General features: G+C 43.2%; 1 protein-coding gene across 3 annotated transcripts in view; it reads left to right on the top strand.

Moving 5' to 3' along the window:
• The window catches only part of LOC106600634 (phospholipid-transporting ATPase IA), a 180,680-nt gene that overhangs the window by 36,241 nt on the left and 124,914 nt on the right, over positions 1 to 19,525 (top strand). For all 3 annotated transcript variants that reach the window (XR_006769146.1, XM_014192136.2, XM_045714902.1), the window contains exons 6-7: positions 5,186 to 5,250; positions 18,532 to 18,704. Coding sequence is in view for 2 of the 3 variants with exons in the window: in XM_014192136.2 (XP_014047611.1) it covers positions 5,186 to 5,250; positions 18,532 to 18,704 (238 nt within the window). In the remaining variant the exon portion in view is untranslated. The remainder of the gene's footprint in view (positions 1 to 5,185; positions 5,251 to 18,531; positions 18,705 to 19,525) is intronic.

The raw sequence follows: 19,525 nt of genomic DNA on the forward strand, positions 1-19,525 counted from the left end.
ACAAGCAGATTTTCTCTATAAAAGTTGGCAGCACAACTCGCTTCAAAATGCACGTGACATATTGCTACACCACATGACATGGACAGGAATAACATAAGTGTGTGCACATGTACACATATACACACACCCTCTCACATACATACCTGGCAGCCACAGGGGTTCCAGCATTACCACTGCTGTCAACGCACCAGAGAGCTGACGTTAGGCATGTGCACCCTCCCTCCCCATGTTCCCCCTCAAAGCGCATGGCCACTCAGATGTCCTCAGATGTGGCCGTTTTAGCAAAATGGCAAAAAATGTGCCGACCTCGCTTAGCTAGCAAGTTAGCAAACCAAATGCATAGCTGGAGCCCTGAGCTGGAGATAATTTCTTTGGCACGTCTTAGATAGTTAACTTATAAACAGTGTTGTAGCAACCACAAAAGTAAATAAATAAATGTTTTTGACAGTACTGAAAATCATACCGTGGGTATTTCAAAATATATATGTATTCTACCCAAGCCTGTTTTCTCCCTCCTCCTCTTCCTCTGCCTGAAAATAAAACACCCTCTGTGGCGAAGGGGGGCTGATGAACTAGACTCTGTCCCATTGTCCGTGTTCTTCTGTTCCCAGAAGCCGATGCCGTGAAAAGGCAACGCAAACACTGGCCTACCCTAACAACCCACTCTCTCCTCAACTACACTCTAACCTCACCATGCCCAGATTAAGTTGAGTGCCACCCCCACCCTCCCCCCTAAAGTCCACTGCCCCGGCAGCAACTTTTTACCCCTTTTTTTCTCCCCAATTTTGTGATATCCAATTGTCAGTTACAGTCTTGTCCTATCGCTGCAACTCCCGTACGGACTCGGGAGAGGCGAAGGTCGAGAGCCATGTGTCCTCCGAAACACGACCCTGCCAAGCCGCACTGCTTTTTACCACACTGCTCGCTTAGCCCGGAAGCCAGCCTCACCAATGTGTCGGAGGAAACACCATACAGCTGGCGACCGAAGTCAGCATGCAGGCGCCTGGCCCGCCAGAAGGAGTCGCTAGAGCGCGATGGTACAAGGAAATCCCGGCCGGCCAAACCCTCCCCTAACCCGGATGACGCTGTGCCAATTGTGTGCTGCCTCATGGGTCTCCCGGGCACGGCCGGCTGTAAGACAGCCTGGGATCGAACCCGGGGCTGTAGTGACGCCTCAAGCACTGCGATACAGTGGCTTAGACCGCTGCACCACTTGGGAGGCCTCCCGGCAGCCATTTTGAGGAGCCACTATGACCATATTGTGCAGATTTAATTACCTCCCCCAAACCAACAAACCTCTGGGGTTGCCATGTGACACAGGTGTCACGCCATTCGTATTCTGCAACTCCTTGGAGAGCTTTGTTGTTTAGTTCCACCAGGCCCCAAAACACTGAGAGGAATTGACTTTATCTTTTGAATAAAAAGAGTAGTTTGGTTAGAGTGAACTGAGCCTTTAAGATAAACACATTAAGCAAGGGGACTGTGGCAGGGTCGCCAGGGGGGTGTAGAGGTGGTGGGGCATTTTCTACACGCTGGATTATTTTTTTTAAGTTTGCGCATTAACACGTAAGAAAACAATCCACCAGGTCCAGACCTGTTTGGTATTGTTTTGAGCCTCTGGAGGTGAAACCTGCACACTCCTCATCCCGACCCCCGTGTGTGTGTGTGTGTGTGTGTGTGTGTGTGTGTGTGTGTTCAAGCACGTGTGTGTAATTCTCTCTCAGACACAGTCCAACCCAAACACTCACTTATACATGCGGATCTAGGTTTTATGGTAAGCCCTCAGATTGAAACGGGAGTCATTTCCAAGCTTGACGAAGCCCACAGATGTTCCACTGATATTGCCGCTCACTAGGGAGACATGTTTAACAAACAAAGGTCTAACTGCTCCCTTAAAATAGAAAACAGACATGTAACCCAGAGAATTAGTCTTGTCTTTATAGACTTTGATGGACTCAATACTGTCACTGTGCACCTAATGAAGTTCCAAGAATTTGTTGTCTTTTTCATCCCATTGGTACTTAAGCTAATAACATCAAAGTAAACAGAGAGCTCAATTTCAGGAGGTAGTACATATAACCTATTACTTCTCCTACATTTGCTATTTTGTATTAAAGTTTATTTTGAAAAGATAATCATAATACAGTGCATTCAGAAAGTATTCAGACCCCTTGACCTTTTCCATATTTTGTTACATTACAGCCTTAATCTAAAATGGATTAAATCGTTTTTTTCCCCCTCATCAATCTACACACAATACCCCATAATGACAAAGCAGAAACAGGTTTTTAGAAATGTTTGCAAATGTATTAATATTAAACTGCTGTCTGGACCTCTGGCAGTCTCTATGGGGGTACCACAGGGTTCAATTCTTGGGCCAACTCTTTTCTCTGTATACATCAATGATGTCGCTCTTGCTGCTGGTGAATCTCTGATCCACCTCTACGCAGACGACACCATTCTGTATACTTCTGGCCCTTCTTTGGACACTGTGTTAACAACCCTCCAGACGAGCTTCAATGCCATTCAACTCTCCTTCTGTGGTCTCCAACTGCTCCTAAACACAAGTAAAACTAAATGCATGCTCTTCAACCGATCGCTACCTGCCCGCCTGTCCAGCATCACTTCTCTGGACGGTTCTAACTTAGAATTTGTGGACAACTACAAATACCTAGGTGTCTGCTTAGACTGTAAACTCTCCTTCCAGACTCACATCAATCATCTCCAATCCAAAGTTAAATCTAGAATTGGCTTCCTATTTCGCAACAAAGCATCCTTCACTCATGCTGCCAAACATACCCTCGTAAAACTGACCATCCTACCAATCCTCGACTTCGGCGATGTCATTTACAAAATAGCCTCCAATACCCTACTCAACAAGCTGGATGCAGTCTATCACAGTGCCATCCGTTTTGTCACCAAAGCCCCATATACTACCCACCACTGCGACCTGTACGCTCTCTTTGGCTGGCCTTCGCTTCATAATCGTCGCCAAACACATTGGCTCCAGGTCATCTACAAGACCCTGCTAGGTAAAGTCCCCCCTTATCTCCGCTCACTGGTCACCATAGCAGCACCCACCTGTAGCACGCGCTCCAGCAGGTATATCTCTCTGGTCACCCCTAAAGCCAACTCCTCCTTTGGTCGTCTCTCCTTCCAGTTCTCTGCTGCCAATGACTGGAACAAACTACAAAAATCTCTGAAACTGGAAACACTTATCTCCCTCACTAGCTTTAAGCACCAGCTATCAGAGCAGCTCCCAGATCACTGCACCTGTACATAGCCCATCTATAATTTAGCCCAAACTACTACCTCTTCCCCTACTGTATTTATTTATTTTATTTATTTTGCTCCTTTGCACCATATTATTTATATTTTAACTTTGAACTTTCTTCAAACTACAAATCTACCATTCCAGTGTTTTACTTGCTATACTTTATTTACTTTGCCACCATGGCCTTTTTTGCCTTTACCTCCCTTATCTCACATCATTTGCTCACATTGTATATAGTCTTATTTTTTTCTACTGCATCATTGATTGTATGTTGTTTTACTCCATGTGTAACTCTGTGTTTTTGTATGTTGTCGAACTGCTTTGCTTTATCTTGGCCAGGTCGCAATTGTAAATGAGAACTTGTTCTCAACTTGCCTACCTGGTTAAATAAAGGTGAAATAAATAAATAAAAATAAAAAACTGATTTTACATTTACATAAATATTCAGACCCCTTTACTCAGTACTTTGTTAAAGCACCTTTGGCAGCGATTACAGCCTTGAGTCTTCTTGGGTATGACGCTACAAGCTTGGCACACCTTCATTTGGGAAGTTTTCCCATTCTTCTCTGCAGATCCTCTCAAGCTCAATCAGGTTGGATGGGGAGTGTTGCTGCACAGCTATTTTCAGGTCTCTCCAGAGATGCTCGATCAGGTTTCTAGTCTGGGCTCTGGCTGGGCCACACAAGGACATTCAGAGACTTGTCCCGAAGCCACTCCTGCGTTGTCTTAGCTGTGTGCTCAGGGTCATTGTCCTGTTGGAAGGTGAACCTTTGCCCCAGTCTGAGGTCCTGAGCACTCTGGAGCAGGTTTTTATCAAGGATCTCTCTGTACTTTGCTCCATTCATCTTTGCCTCAATCCTGACTAGTCTCCCAGTCCCTGCCACTGAAAAACATCCCCACAGCATGATGCTGCCACCACCATGTTTCACCGTAGGGATGGTGCCAGGTTTCCTCCAGACGTGACTCTTGGCATTCAGGCCAAAGAGTTCAATCTTGGTTTCATCAGACTGGAGGATCTTGTTTTTAGATCTTTAGGTGCCTTTAGTTGCCTTTTTGGCAAACTCCAAGCGGTCTGTCATGTGCCTTTTACTGAGGAGTCGCTTCTGTACCATGAAGGCCTGATTGGTGATGTGCTGCAGAGATGGTTGTCCTTCTGGAAAGTTCTCCCACCTCCTCAGAGGAACTCTAGAGCTCTGTCAGAGTGACCATCGGGTTCTTGGTCACCTCCCCGACCAAGGCCCTTCTCTCCCGAATGCTCAGTTTAGCAGGGCGGCCAGCTCTAGGAAGAGTATTGGAGGCCACTGTGTTCTTGGGAACCTTCAATGCTACAGAATTGTTTTGGTATCCTTCTCCAGATATGTGCCTTGACACAATCCTGTCTCGGCTCTCTACAGACAATTCCTTCGACATCATGGCTTGGTTTTTGCTCTAACATGCACTGTGAACTGTGGGACCTTATATAGACAGGTGTGTGCCTTTCCAAATAATTTCCAATCAATTGAATTGACCAAATCAAGTTGTAGAAACATCTCAAGGATGGTCAATGGAAACAGGATGCACCTTCGAGTCTCATAGTAAAGGGTCTGAATACTTATGTAAATAAGGTATTTCTGTTTTTTATTTGTAATAAATTTGCAAACATTTTGAAAAACCTGTTTTCACTTTGTCGTTATGGGGTTTTGAGTGTAGATTGCTGAGGATTTTTTTTGGGTTTTTATCCATTTTAGATGAAGGCTGTAACAAAACAAAATGTGGAAAAAGTCAAGGGGTCTGAATACTTTCCAAAGGCACTGCATATAATGCATGATGGCATGAACAATCTTTTTCTTCAGTACTTTAGGATGTTAGATGTTTGATGTTTGCACAAGATGACATTGCAGCTCATCTCTTGTTTCACTTGTCTCTCTCCAGGATACTCCTGCAAACTTCTGACCAAGAACACGGGCATGCTGGTGATAAACGAAGACACACTTGACGTGAGTACAGCAGACTGAAGCTCTGTTATCAATCTACATTATTATTATTATATCATTGAACAGGGGATGTGCGATAGTAACTGCGTAGGTCTACAGTGTGAACAGGGCCGTATGCATTTGTGCACACTGTAGCAAACTGCAGCAAAACTAGTGTCTAAATCGGACAAGTTCAGGTAGTCTCTCTCCGTTTAGGTCAGTTTTCTTCCATTTGTTAGTGAATGCAACCCTATAATACAGTCCCATATTACCCTTAAAAGTTATTTTGTTGAACTGTTTTCATGGAAATGTAGTTATTGTAGGATTGTTAGTGTTAATGCTGTCAATCTGCATAATCCAAATTGCAACGCTCCCTCTCAACCCCGATTATAATCATAATCCATCCCTGTGTGTGAAACAAAAACACCAATCTGGTTTGGCTTGTACCCTGGAGCCCGCTCAGAATGTAAAAAACAGTCTTTGTGCCAAAGGTTAGTAAATTTCCTTGACCGACAATGTAATCCCACTTAAAACAGGGCTCAGTGTGTCCCCCAATCAGCTAGTGCTTTTGATGACTATTAGCCACGTATCCTGAAAACTCAGATGAGGGGAGTATAAATGACGGCTTAGGAAGGTTGTATTAGTGCAGAGTTCAGTTCATGCTAGGCTCTTGGGGCCTTAGTGTTGTCAGACAAACTCTGACAAACCACAAATGTGATCTTGCACGTTGCTAAACCAACTACCGTCATAGTCGGTGACGTTGAACTTGGCTTTACTGTTGCTTTCTTTGTTCCTTAGTGTTTTTCTTCCTCTTCTCTTTGGATTCTCTTTCTCTTCTGTAACAACCCACTCTGTTGTGTAAGTTGCCTCTAGTGACCACAGTGCAGATGCCTCTATGTCAAACCCATAGTTGAAGAGATATCTCTATCCAGAGTGAAGTGAACCCCAGCTAGTCACAGGGCCGAGGTTGGGGCTGGGGCCTCTGACTGTGCCTAGTGGGATGGTTGGAGAGGGGGATGTCGGTCAACACATAACCAGAGCCCAGCATGCCTTCTTTCGCATGATGTAGAAAACTCAACAGAAGGAGGCCCGGGTGGGCCTCCAGCCGAACCCCCATTTAACCCCCTTTAAAAGCAGAGCAGTAGAGGGGGGAAAGGTAAGCAGGCCCCTGCAGGGATAGTCTTGTCTGTTGTCGTGGGGGACGGAAAGGAGGAAAAGAAACCACTGCTGCACTCCTCCAGGAGAAGAAGCAAGGGAACAGAGCCGTGGACGGAGGAGGAACCACTCACTGTGTGTGTCGGAGCAGGAGGGAGGGATGAAGGGAGGGAATGTAGGAAGGGAGGAGGGGATACAGCGATGACGGACGGCCTTCACTCTGTCAAACCGGCCGGTTAGCATGATAAATTAAGTGGAGGTAGAGAAGAGAGGACGGCCCCTTTGAAATGTCAGCTCCCATTCTCCTGTGGCTCACAAGAGATGCTCATATAAGGTTGTTTGTAAAACATGGAGGAATTATGGAAGAATTCTCTCCCCCCACCCCTCCATTCGGGCTCAATGAACAGAGGTCCTGCCAACGGTGCTGCTGGGAATTGGAGTTGCTCTTATGTTGTGCCTGAGAGTAATTGGAGTGCGTCTTCCTCCCCTTTTCCATGTTTAGAAACTGTTATGAAAGAGATGGGGACGTGTTCGGCGGCTTGAAGCAGGCTGAAATCGCTTCAGTGCTAAATCTTCCAACCCCCTGAGACCTGAAGTGAAATGTGCTATGCAGGAAGTAGTAAGGAAGGATCCATTAGCTGAATCTTCAACTTCAGCTCAGTGACTGAGATAGTCAAAGAGAGTGAACGCGTTGCAAAGGAGCCTAGGACTGCGCTCACGCTCACATCAGGGTTTCCATTAGCTGGTAATTGGCAGCTTTTGGCTGATAAAATAAATGAAAAGCCAGTAAGTAAAATTGTAGCCAGCCAAATTGTCCGGGGAGAAAGCAAAAGAGGAGGCTTTGCCCAGGCTACTGTTAATTGAAAAGATGAACGCCTTTTTATAAGTAAAATGAAAGTTACACCGAACAAAAATATAAACGCAACATGTAAAGTGTTAGTTCCCTGTTTTTCATGACCTCAATTAAAAGATTCCAGAAATGTTCCATATGCACAAAAAGCTTATTTCTCTAAATTGTGTACACCAATTTGTTTACATCCTTGTTAGTGAGCATTTCTCCTTGGTCAAGATAATCCATCCACCTGACAGGTGTGGCATATCAAGAAGCAGATTAAATAGCATGATCATTACACAGGTGCACCTTATGCCGGGGACAATAAAAGGCACTCTGAAATGTGCAGTTTTTAAACACAACACAATGCCACAGATGTGTCAAGTTTTGAGGGAGCGTACAAGTGGCATGCTGACTGCAGGAATGTCCACCAGAGCTGTTGGCAGAGAATTGAATGTTAATTTCTCTACCATAAGCCGTCTCCAACGTCGTTTTAGAGAATTTGGCAGTAAGTCCAACCGGCCTCACAACCGCAGACCACATGTAACCATGCCAGCCCAGGACCTCCACATCTGGCTTCTTCACCTGCGGGATAGTCTGAGACAAGCCACCCTGACAGCTGATGAAACTGAGGAGTATTTCTGTCTGTAATAAAGCTCTTTTGTGGCGAAAAATGAATTCTGATTGGCTGGGCCTGGCTCCACAGTGGGTGGGCCTGGCTCCCAAGTGGGTGAGTCTATGCCCTCCCAGGCCCACCCATGGATGTGCCCCTGCACAGCCATGTGAAATCTATAGATTAGGGCCTAGTTAATTTATTTCAATTGACTGATTTCCTTAAAGAAACTTTAGCTCAGTAAAATCATTGAAATTGTTGCATGGTGTTTATTTTGTTCAGTAGAGTTCGGTCCTTGAACTGTTCTTGTCTATTAATGTTCAGTTTTATGTAATATTTCATGTTCTGTGTGGACCCCAGGAAGAGTAGCTGCAGCTAATGACTATCCTAATAATATTCCCCAAAAATACCAAATATTAATATTAAAGCTTGAATCTTATAGGGATCTCACTGTCACCACTGGTCATCTAGCTAGCTATTAGCCAGCATGGTTGCATCGGTTTCCATTGGACTAGAGCTTGCTAACGCTGGCTAGCTAATGCAAGCTAATTATCATGTAGCAGCCAATGCTGACTAGCGTCGCCAGCATGCTAACGTTAGCTATTTAGCTAATGTCAATACACCTTAGTCGTGGATCCGCAAAATCAAGCAAATGGTACTGAACTCATGACAAAATTATGTTTTGACATTGTAGTGGCTATTGGTGTTTTGGTTGTTTGTTTTTTGCTTAGTGACATTGAATAACATCTTTTTGGAATATAACTCTGATTCACTATAAATACTGGTATGTATATAATCCGGTTTTGGCATGAGAAAATTTGTGAAGTGTCAAAATACCTTGAAGTATCGCGAGAATTTGTGTACTCACGGATACGGAGTCTCAGGAATATAATATCCGGTCACGGATTAGAAGCAACTCCCTATTATTAATGTATATCGTTGTTGTTATTGTAGGCCTATTTATTAATCCAAACCAGTTCTTTAAATGTGACCGACCGGCTCAAATCGGTCTTATGTAGCAACATTTGAAATTGTGTTTTTTATATAGGATAAAAGTAGAGACTCGGAGCTACAAAATGGTATATCATACACTACAGTTGAGGAACTGTAATGGGTCCTAGGTGTAGCTGGTGTAGAGAGTCAGGCGCAGGACAGCAGATATGAGTAATCAATGTATTTTTACTCAAAATGTCAAATATACAAAGTAACAAATATACGCACACCATGACAGACCGAAAATACAAATAACAATCACTCACAAAAAAACATGGGGGAACAGAGGGTTAAATAATGAACAAGTAATTGTGGGATTGAAATCAGGTGTGTAAAACAAAGACAAAACAAATGGAAAATGAAAAGTGGATCGGCGGTGGCTAGAAGGCCGGTGACGTCGACCACCGAACGCTGCCCGAACAACGAGAGGGACCGACTTCGGCGGAAGTCGTGACAGGAACAATGTGAAAGTAATTTTGCTTTGAAAGTTGATGAACTTGTAAACTCACTTTTGAGAAAATGGCCTTTGAATGTTTTGGTACTAATACTGGAGAGCCCTCTTTGTCTACACCCATTCAGCATCGTTCACATCCTCTTAAGCTTTAGCCCCACCCATCTCTTTAAGGGTTGATCTGAGAATTCTGTACTAACAACAACAGTCAAGCACCCCTGTAAAGACCTTTATTATACACAGATTCAAAATAGCTATTGATAACAAATGTGTATTTTGTGGTTGTGACCCAGAGACTCTTGACCATTTATTTTGGGACTGTTCTTAAGTCAGAAGATTTTGGAGTGAGTTAGATTTTATTTCAAAAGAAACTACCATTAATGTTAATTTGAAATACTTTTTTATGGCAGATTCTTTATCCATAAAATGAAGTGGGCGGAGAACAAACCCCTCTTCACATTGTTTAAGATAGAATTTAAATATTATTTTGAAATTATCAGTAAGTGTAAAAACATGTTTATGTACCCTTGTTTGTATATTTCTGTTTTTGTATTTGTTTTGTTCATAATAATCTTTTTAAAGCGGTCAAGCACGCAAGCTAACTTGCTAGCTACTTCCAGACACAAATGAGAGAACAGCTCACTGAACATTACTCGCCCTAGCAGAGCTCATTAGGCTGTTATCCAGATCGTTGGTGACTGCAACTGTGCTGTCAGATTGTCCGTTCGTAAATTCAGAGCGCACACTGGACGCTCTGGGCAATGAGCAGGGTTGATCCAAACATTCTGACCTCACAACAGCAGTCAAGCACCCAAGCTAACTGGCTAACATTGACTAGCTTGCTAGCTACTTCCAGACACATAATGAGAGAACACCCCACTCTGACCATTTTACTCTCCCTAGCAGAGCTGGTTAGGCTGTTTTCATGTTATCCAGAGCATTGGTGACTGTAACTGTGGTGCTGGCAACAATTGAATTACGCTTTTTTGTCAAGGTTTCCTGACACCGGCCATATTCAACGGTTGTTGAGCATTCGTAAATTCATCAGTTATTCTGCGCTCTGGCACACGAGAGTCTTTTGTTAAGACATGTAGCTAGCTAGCTATCTAGGTAAACAATGAACCATAATCCCAATTTCTGATGTTACTACCTTGCATGAATCTTTAGGTAACTAACCAACCAGGTTCAATGTTAGCTAGCTAACATTAGGCTATAAATAGTCGAGCAAGTGGCGCAGCTGTCCTAAGGCACTGCATCTCAGTGCTAGAGGCGTCACTACAGATCCTGGTTCGATCCCGGGCTGTATCGCAACCGGCCGTGATCGGGAGTCCCTTAGAGCGGCGCACAATTGGCCCAGCGTCGTCCGGGTTAGGGGAGGGTTTGGCCAGGGTAGGTTGTCATTGTATAATAAGAATTTGTTCTTAACTGACTTGCCTAGTTAACAAAAGACTCCACTATTTTTTTATTTAAGACATGTAGCTAGCTAAACAATGAACCATAAACCCAACTCATGACCTGGAACCTGCAGGTAGCTAACCAACCAGGTTCAATGTTAACCAGCTAACATTAGGCTATAACTAGTCAATCAAATGGCTCTAAGATACGAATAATAAGATCATACACTTAACGTTAGCTAGCGAGCCAGCCAGCTAACGATAGCTAGCTAACAGTACACTTTAACTTGAAATGAAACCACTTTCTGTCAAAATTAGAAACATGTAATATATGAAAATTTATATTGCTAGACTATATTACATCACGTCATCACTATTATACATCACGGATGGGCGCGTCTCCTGTCGGATGCCATGGTTGCCCATAGTTTGAAGATGTAATCCGGAGACAGGCGTTTTCTCCATCTCCTTAGCTATTATACTCGAATTCCACTGACTTCAAAACTCGGTCAGCCAGAAAGTGGAGAGCATACACGTAACGGTAACTAGCTAACAGTACACTTTAACTTGACATTAGGCTTATGCAGTTTTACTATGAGATACTTTTTTTTTTTTACGTGTTAGACAGGATTACCAAGACATACTGACCAGCCCACTCATTGTCTGACATACTGACCAGCTCAATTAGGCAGACCAGTCCAAACTCATCGCAATTCAACGGCTCAGACACAAGACATATGTGGCAGGGTCTACAAACAATCACGGAATACGAAAGGAAAACCAGTCATGTCGCGGACAACGTCTTGCTTCCAGACATGCTAGACACGTTCTTTGCTCGCTTTGACGGTAACACAGTGCCACCGACGCGGCCAGCTACCAAGGACTGTGGGCTCTCCTCCTTCGTGGCCGACGTGAGTAAGAATTTTAAATGTGTTTACCCTCGCAAGGCTGTCGGCCCAGACGGCATCCCTAGCCGCGTCCTCAGAGCATGCACAGGCCAGCTGGCTGATGTGTTTACGGACATATTCAATCTCTCCCTATCCCAGTCTGCTGTCCCCACATACTTCAAGATGGCCACCATTGTTCCCATACCCAACAATGCAAAGGTAACTGAACTAAATTACTATCGCCCCGAAGCACTCACTTCTGTCATCATGAAGTGCTTTGAGAGACTAGTCAAGGATCATATCACCACCACCTTACCTGTCACCCTAGACCCAATTCAATTTCCTTACCGTCCCCAATAGGTCCACAAACGATGCAATCGCCATCACACTGCACACTGCCCTATCCCATCTGGACAAGAGGAATACCTATGTAAGAAAGCTGTTCATTGACTATAGCTCAGCATTCAACACCATAGTATCCTCCAAGCTCATCATTAAGCTCAAGGCCCTGGGTCTGAACCCCGCCTTGTGCAATTGGATCCTGGACTTCCTGACAGGTGGTGAAGGTAGGAAACATCTCCTCTTCGCTGATCCTTAACACTGGGGCCCCACAAGGGTGCGTGCTCAGCCCCCTCCTGTACTCCCTGTTCACCCATGACTGTGTGGCCATGCATGCCTCCAACTCAATCATCAAGTTTGCAGACGACACAGAAGTAGTAGGCTTGATTACCAACCACGACGAGACAGCCTACAGGGAGGAGGTGAGGGCTCTGGGAGTGTTGTGTCAGGAGCGTGTCACTCAACATCAACAAAACAAAAGAGAGGATTGTGGACTTCAGGAAACAGCAGAGGGAGCACCCCCCTATCCACATCGACGGGACAGCAGTGGAGAAGGTGGAAAGTTTTTTTTAAGTTCCTTGGCATACATATCACTGACAAACTGAAATGGCCCACCCACACAGACAATGTGGTGAAGAAGGCGCAACAACACCTCTTCAACCTCAGGAGGCTGAAGAAATCTGTCTTGGCACCTAAAACCCTCACAAACATTTATAGATGCACAATTGAGAGAATCCTGTCAGGCTGTATCACTGCCTGGTACGGCAACTGCACCGCCTACAATCGCAGGGCTCTCCAGAGGGTGATGCGGTCTGCACAAAGCATCACCAGGGGCAAAGCATCAAAGCTGGGACCGAGAGACTGAAAAACAGCTTCTATCTCAAGGCCATCAGATTGTTAAATAGCCATCACTAGCACAGAGAGGCTGCTGCCTACATACAGACTTGAAATCATTGGCCACTTTAATAAATGGAATTTTAGTCACTAATAATGTCACTTTAATAATGTTTACATAACTTGCATTCTCATCTCATACTGTATGTATATACTGTATTCTATCTATTGCATCTTAGCCTATGCCGCTCTAAATTGCTCATCCATATATTTATATATTCTTATTCCATTCCTTTACTTAGATTTGTGTATATTAGGTTATTTGTTGTGAAATTGTTAGATATTACTTGTTAGATATTGTTGCACTGTCGGAACTAGAAGAACAAGCATTTCGCTACACTCGTAATAACATCTGCCAAACATGTGTATGTAACCAATAAAATTTTATTTTATATCTCGGCATGTCCAGCCCACTCATTATCTCAGCCAATCATGGCTAGCGGGAAGGTTTCTGACATTTTCTGTGGCTAAACCATTCTAGGCTTGAAATTTAACAATTTTATTTGTATTTACAGAGGGCATGGAAGTTTGTTATTAAGGCACATGAAAAGTTCACATGTTCAATAAGCCATTTCTGTAACCAAAAAAACGCATTTTGATTAAAAAAAGATTTACATTCAAACGGCTCTCCTGTGAATTAGTGAAACGGGTCACAAATATGCAAAATGTGTTTTGTTTCATTCTGTTGAGACATTTTCGTTGACTAAATTACATTCGATCTGTCTTAATTGTGTGGTCCATATTTAGTTTAAGATAGGTTAGGTAGGCCTATTGTAAAATAAATATCATTAGCCTATTGCTGTCATTTGTTGGGTACGATAGGCATTAGCCTTTCTTGGTAATTGATGCAATATAGCCTGTTCAAAACTTTTGTGAATGTTTAAACCAGTTCACAAGTGTTTTGTTTCATTCTAATGAGCCATTTTCTTTAGCCAAATTAAGTTCCAACTGTAATGTTGTGTTTGCCGCAATATAATATCCTGCTTGTATTTTCCCTATAAACAATTTTCCCCTAATAAAGTTTAGAATTTTTGTGAAGGTTTAGTGTGGTGTGGCCTATGATATGAAGGCAGTGTGCACTGGTACTCCAATTGACTCTGACAGTTGATCTTGAGATGAGGAAGAATGTTTTAGGTCTACCAGAGTTACTCCTATAATCTAACAATATAATGCTTATATTTAGATTCTAAATAGAAATTAACTAATTAGCCTCCTTCTGTACACCTATATCTGTATAGCAGACGCAATAGCCTATCTGACAAGTATAAAGAAATGTATGCCAGTGTCGCAGCATGCCGCCGGCATATCTCTTATCGCTTTCGCTCTCTGGGGCTATAGGCCTAAGATTCTCTTCCTTTTATATACAGTATATATTTATATTAATATAATACAGTGGATGCCTAGGCCAATAGGCCTATGTATGCAATGCCCTTATGCATTTTGTCCTCAAATCTCTGACAGCTAAACTTTGAGATGGACAATTTATTGTTTTAGGAAAGTAAAAAGTAATAAAACAATAGGCTATATGGTTTTGCATATGCTACAGTTTGAAATACAAGGAATAATGTTTTTGGAATTAGTTATAGGCTTTTTAAGGACATGTAAATGTGACTCAGTTAGCCAATATCCCTTGTTTATTGATTGTGCTGGCTGCGTGGATGGATGGCCTAATTGGTTACGCACCCAATGCATATGGATGACCGGTAAATTTCTGAAATGCCTGATAAATTCAAATCTTCCTGGTCACTTGTCAAGCGCCAAATGTTCCTAACGGAAACCCTAACTGCTATACACAATCACACAGTCTTTCTCACACTCTTCTAAAACTAAGGGTGTTCTTCTGACTTGAGATCCACTTGATTAACTTTTTCGCAAATATCACATTGATTTAAATGAATGATTTATGCAAAAGTCTGAGTTGCACAACCTAATCTCCACTTTGAACTGGGGCATAAATGAGTCAACTGAATCAAAGCTTGAGTCAAGCCTATCTGAAGTTTTCTGTGTAGAGTGTGTCTATTGCAGAGAGAGGTCAGGGGTCAAACCAGAAGGGCAGAGGAGAATGTGTGTGAGCCACGGCTCATTGTTTTCTCAGACATCATTGACTGCTCTGCTTGATGCCCACTGACAGGTGGAGCTGCCGTGACTAAACACTGGGCCTGGAGGCAGCAGACTGACTGGGAAGTGTATGTGTTTGCCTGTGTGCGTGCATGAACGCACATGGGTTGTCGATGTTGGTGTGCACGGATGTGCATAATATGTCTGTGCTTTATTTATCGGTGTATGCCCCTCTTTGGGTGTGTCCAAGTTTGTATGGAACTGTATGAGACTAATGGAGACACGTCCTCCAACTCGGAATCCCTGTCAAGTGTGTAATGTCCTGTTTGCTACATTACTCAAGACTTTCATCAACAATGGATCACAAAGTCTTGATGGAATCTCTCGTGTTTTTTGAATGGATGCCATCTAGCCACTCCTAAACCAAACACAACTAAGTCACATACGTTAACTGGTCAGTCTAGCCATAACTAAGAGGCTTTAGGAGGAGACACATAGCATTAGCACTAAAATACCTAAGTGGAAATGGGGACCCTACTTGAGCAAATGGCTGCACTGCTTGATTGCGGTTATCGTGATTTCGTGATAAATCGCTTGTACCCAAACATTCCCAGACATACACTGTACAAAGTCGGTACACAACACACACTTCCATACATTAGTGTTCCCTGTTAAATGCTTTCACACAAGTGTGGTGCCAGTTCACCCTGTGAGGAATCACTGTTTTGGGTTCCAGGGTTGGATACATATGTCAAATGTGAGTCTATTCTTACTCTTGTATGTAACACACACACACACACACACACACGTTGCTTGCCAGCCCGCATGCTGTTTTATGGCCCACATCAGGGATTGACCACGCTCATGTGGCGAAGTCCTCACAGCTGCATTCCTCCCTGCCTCCTCTCATTCAATTTCTCTCCCTCTTTAGCTTCCATCTCTCTCTCTCTGTCTCTCTTCATCTCTTTCCCTCTTTCTCTTCATCTCTCTCTCTCTCTCTCTCTCTCTCTCTCTCTCTCTCTCTCTCTCTCTCTCTGTGAAACTTGAGGCCCTTCTCTTAAAATATTGTCCTTCAAGCTTTGGTTTCAGAGCTTTGTTATGCCAGGAGAGGGTTGCATGATCCCGTTCATGCCCTTAGGTATCTAACCCTCCTCAAATGACCCCTCCCAAGCCTCATTCATGACCACTAGGTCACCCCTGCATTTCATTATAGTCACACCCGGCCGAGCCATCTGTTCAATGTGTTAGGTGTGACCACCTTCGGGTGGAGGTGACGATACCTTTGGGTAGAAGGGCCCACCTAGGTCTCGTAACCCAGCTGATACGCTCGCTCTCACACAAGCCCAGATGCAGATACTTGTGAGTCTCAACCTTACCTCACTCTTCAGACCACACCTGAGTCTGCTGGAGTCTGCGACTCCTATGGGCAAACGGGGTGACTTTCCGCCCTTCTTTATGTGTGTGTTTACCTTTACAATTGTTTGAGTCACTTCTTAGTTATGGGCTGTTAGTCATACAGGACAATTATTGAACTTCATATCACTAACCTCGCTCTTTTTAATACTCTCATTGTCTTTACATAGTAACCACAGCTGGTGTAAAGTTTAAATTACATGTTGGCAAGAACCGGAGTTATCACTGCACATCATGTTGTTCAAATCATTGTATGGCTGAATTCCTTAGCTTGGTTAAAAAATGTAGAATGTCCTTTTCAGAGAGTGGAAAAGTCTGTCATTCAAAATTCTATTATAGGCATCTTTGTAGTAATCCAACTTGACCAAATATTGATGACCACTGCTCACAAATATTGTTATTTATTTTGTTTAATTCAATAACTACCATCACAAGGATGCATCTCAGTCACCAATTCCTCGCCAGACAACAACAGCAGCAGAAATTGATGGACAATTTATACCCAATTATACCCATGTCATTGATTAGTGTGGTCTGAGAGCAGCATGTCTGTCTCCAATCCCAATTCAAAACCTAAAGATTTAGTCTGTCTGGGGCATGTGTGACCTCTCCTGTAGTAATGTATGCACAGCCACATACTCTAGAAGATGTTAAGTATCCTACTGCACAAATAAATATTACCAGAGCTGCGATCACATTTCATCCATGTTGTTTCAAGCAGTCTAATATCTTATTTCCATTAACCAAGCCCTTGGCCCCAGAACCACATGCTCGCAATCCTCAGAACCCTCAGAACCCTCTTTTATAAGCACATCCAAAGCTGTTCCGGTCTCTCTTGGAAATGGATCCTTGATTGGTTTTCTCTCCAGATGCACAGATGATGTCACCATGACTACAGTATGTCTATCTCCATCCTGGGCTTTCCTGAGTGCAGGATGTTGTCCTTAGCTGCTCCTATTAGATGGCACTTGATCTTACCGCCCATTTATGGCATTTCAACATCGCTTGTCATTGTATCACTATATCACAAACACAACCCGAGAATACATCCATTCACGTCCCAAACCTTTTGCTCGGTTTGTGATTTGAGTAATCGTCTCTTGGCCAGGCGTCTGAATATTCTGTCCAATAGGCATGTAAAACATGGAGGACAGCTGCTATATGGCAGCTTAGTAAGAGAACGGAGAGTGGAGAGAGCAAGAGCTTATATTTTTAACCACCCTCATTGATTTAGGGACTTATAGAAGATGGGGCCTCCGAGGACGCTTGAAAGCCGGGTTAAGACAATGGACTTTCGAATGGGCTCTCCAGCACAGCGCTGAACTGAGATCTGTGGAAATCGTATCTAGCAGGGATGCTTTGTGTGACCCGTACGTCTTCTTGGTTTTCAACATGAAACGCAAAGGATGACGAATCCCAGTGACATACGTCTAGGGTGTCTGTCCTCACGGGAGCCGATACTTTTACTATCCCCGCTCATCGCTCCAGCAGATCATCCGGGGAATCACGTGGCTTTTTATGGGGAAAATTATATTGAGGTTCAGTGCATTCCCAACCCAAACAGGACCCATCCGCCAGTACACCTTAACCCTTAGAATAACAGTCTCCTCTTTAAGGCCCTATTTGCCATTTGAAGAGTTTGAAACATTAAACTAACAGGGTTCATGTGAAGTATCCATAGTATTCAAGTCAGCGGGGATTTAAAATAGTCCAGGTTTAGTCAGTATATGGAAATATTCCTGGCTTTCAGTTTGAACAAATTCAGATGGCTCGGGACATTCCTGAAAATTGGCTCGTAAACCCAGACAGCTAACTGTACAGTACTTGGTTGCTGAGAACTAAATTATGGAACTGTAACAACGAGAGAATAGAATCACTTTGTTATTAATGCCCGATACCATGTGAAGGTATGCTTTTCCAAATGAATCATCAAACCATTTCTAATGGAGCGTGCCTTATGTATTTTCGTGTTATTTTCTTATGTTCTATCATTGCATGATGTTCTATCCTCAGTAACAAACCTAAATTGTCTTGGCAAGCCTGAATAATCTTTACTATATGTAAATATGATACTTGTCATATTTTCTTGCACTGTAAAAATAATAAAAGTATTGATGATAAGATCAATGAAATCACTGGAGAATAGGTTGCCATGTTCTCTCAAAAACATTGCATTGAAAACCTCAACTATATTTACTTTACTTCACTGTCATTTGTAGAATGTGTTCTGTTTAGATATGGTAGTCCTAATGATGAGAAAATGTGTGTCTTTACAGGCAACCAGGGAGACCCTCAGCCACCACTGTGGAATGCTGGGAGACACCCTTCACAAGGAGAACGATTTTGCCCTCATCATCGATGGAAAGACTCTCAAATACGCCCTTACGTTTGGAGCACGGCAGTACTTCCTAGACCTTGCCTTGTCCTGTAAAGCAGTGATATGCTGCAGGTAAGGCCCACTCACCTATAACAGCATTACACTGAGTATACAAAACATTAAGAACACCTGCTCTTTCCATGACATAGACTGACCAAGTGAATCCAGGTGAAACCCTAAATCCACTTCAATCAGTGTACATAAAGAGGAGGAGACAGGTTAAGAAGGATTTTTAAGCTTTAGACAATTGAGACTTGGATTGTGTATGTGTGCCATTCAGAGGGTGAATGGGCAAAACAAAATATAAGTGCCTTTGAACGGGGTATTTGTAGTAGGTGGCTGGCGCACCAATTTGTGTCAAGAACTGCAAAGCTAATGGGTTTTTCACTCTCGAAAGTTTCCCATGTGTATCAACAGTTTTTGCCTAATGTACCATAACAGCAAATCAGGACAAACCTGTGCATTCAAAGGCTTATGCACTGGACCTGAAAGGTAAGAATTTAGTGTGTAGTTCACTGTAGTTAAATAAAAAATGGTAACGCTATAATTACGAAGGTGCGGTGTGTGTGTTGCACTGACCACATAAATAAAAGGACGTACTTAAGTGCTCAGGAGACCCTAACCACAACATCCAGTTTACAACACCTTCTTTTGAAAGTTTTTGTACTGTAGCTGTAGATCATGGGGTGCATCACAAATGGCACCCTATTTCCTATATAGAGCCCAGGTCAAATGTAGTGTACTATATAGGGAATATGGTGCCATTTTGTACGCATACCATGTCTTAGACCCGGGCAGACGCAGAAAAAAGCTTGGAGCTCCAGGAGCCTATAAGATTCAGGCTGTCATTTCAGAGGTTAACGTCGGATAACTCTTAAAAGAGGGGACACAGG

This window comes from Salmo salar, chromosome ssa03 (genome assembly GCF_905237065.1).
Source record: "Salmo salar chromosome ssa03, Ssal_v3.1, whole genome shotgun sequence".
NCBI lineage: Eukaryota > Metazoa > Chordata > Actinopteri > Salmoniformes > Salmonidae > Salmo > Salmo salar.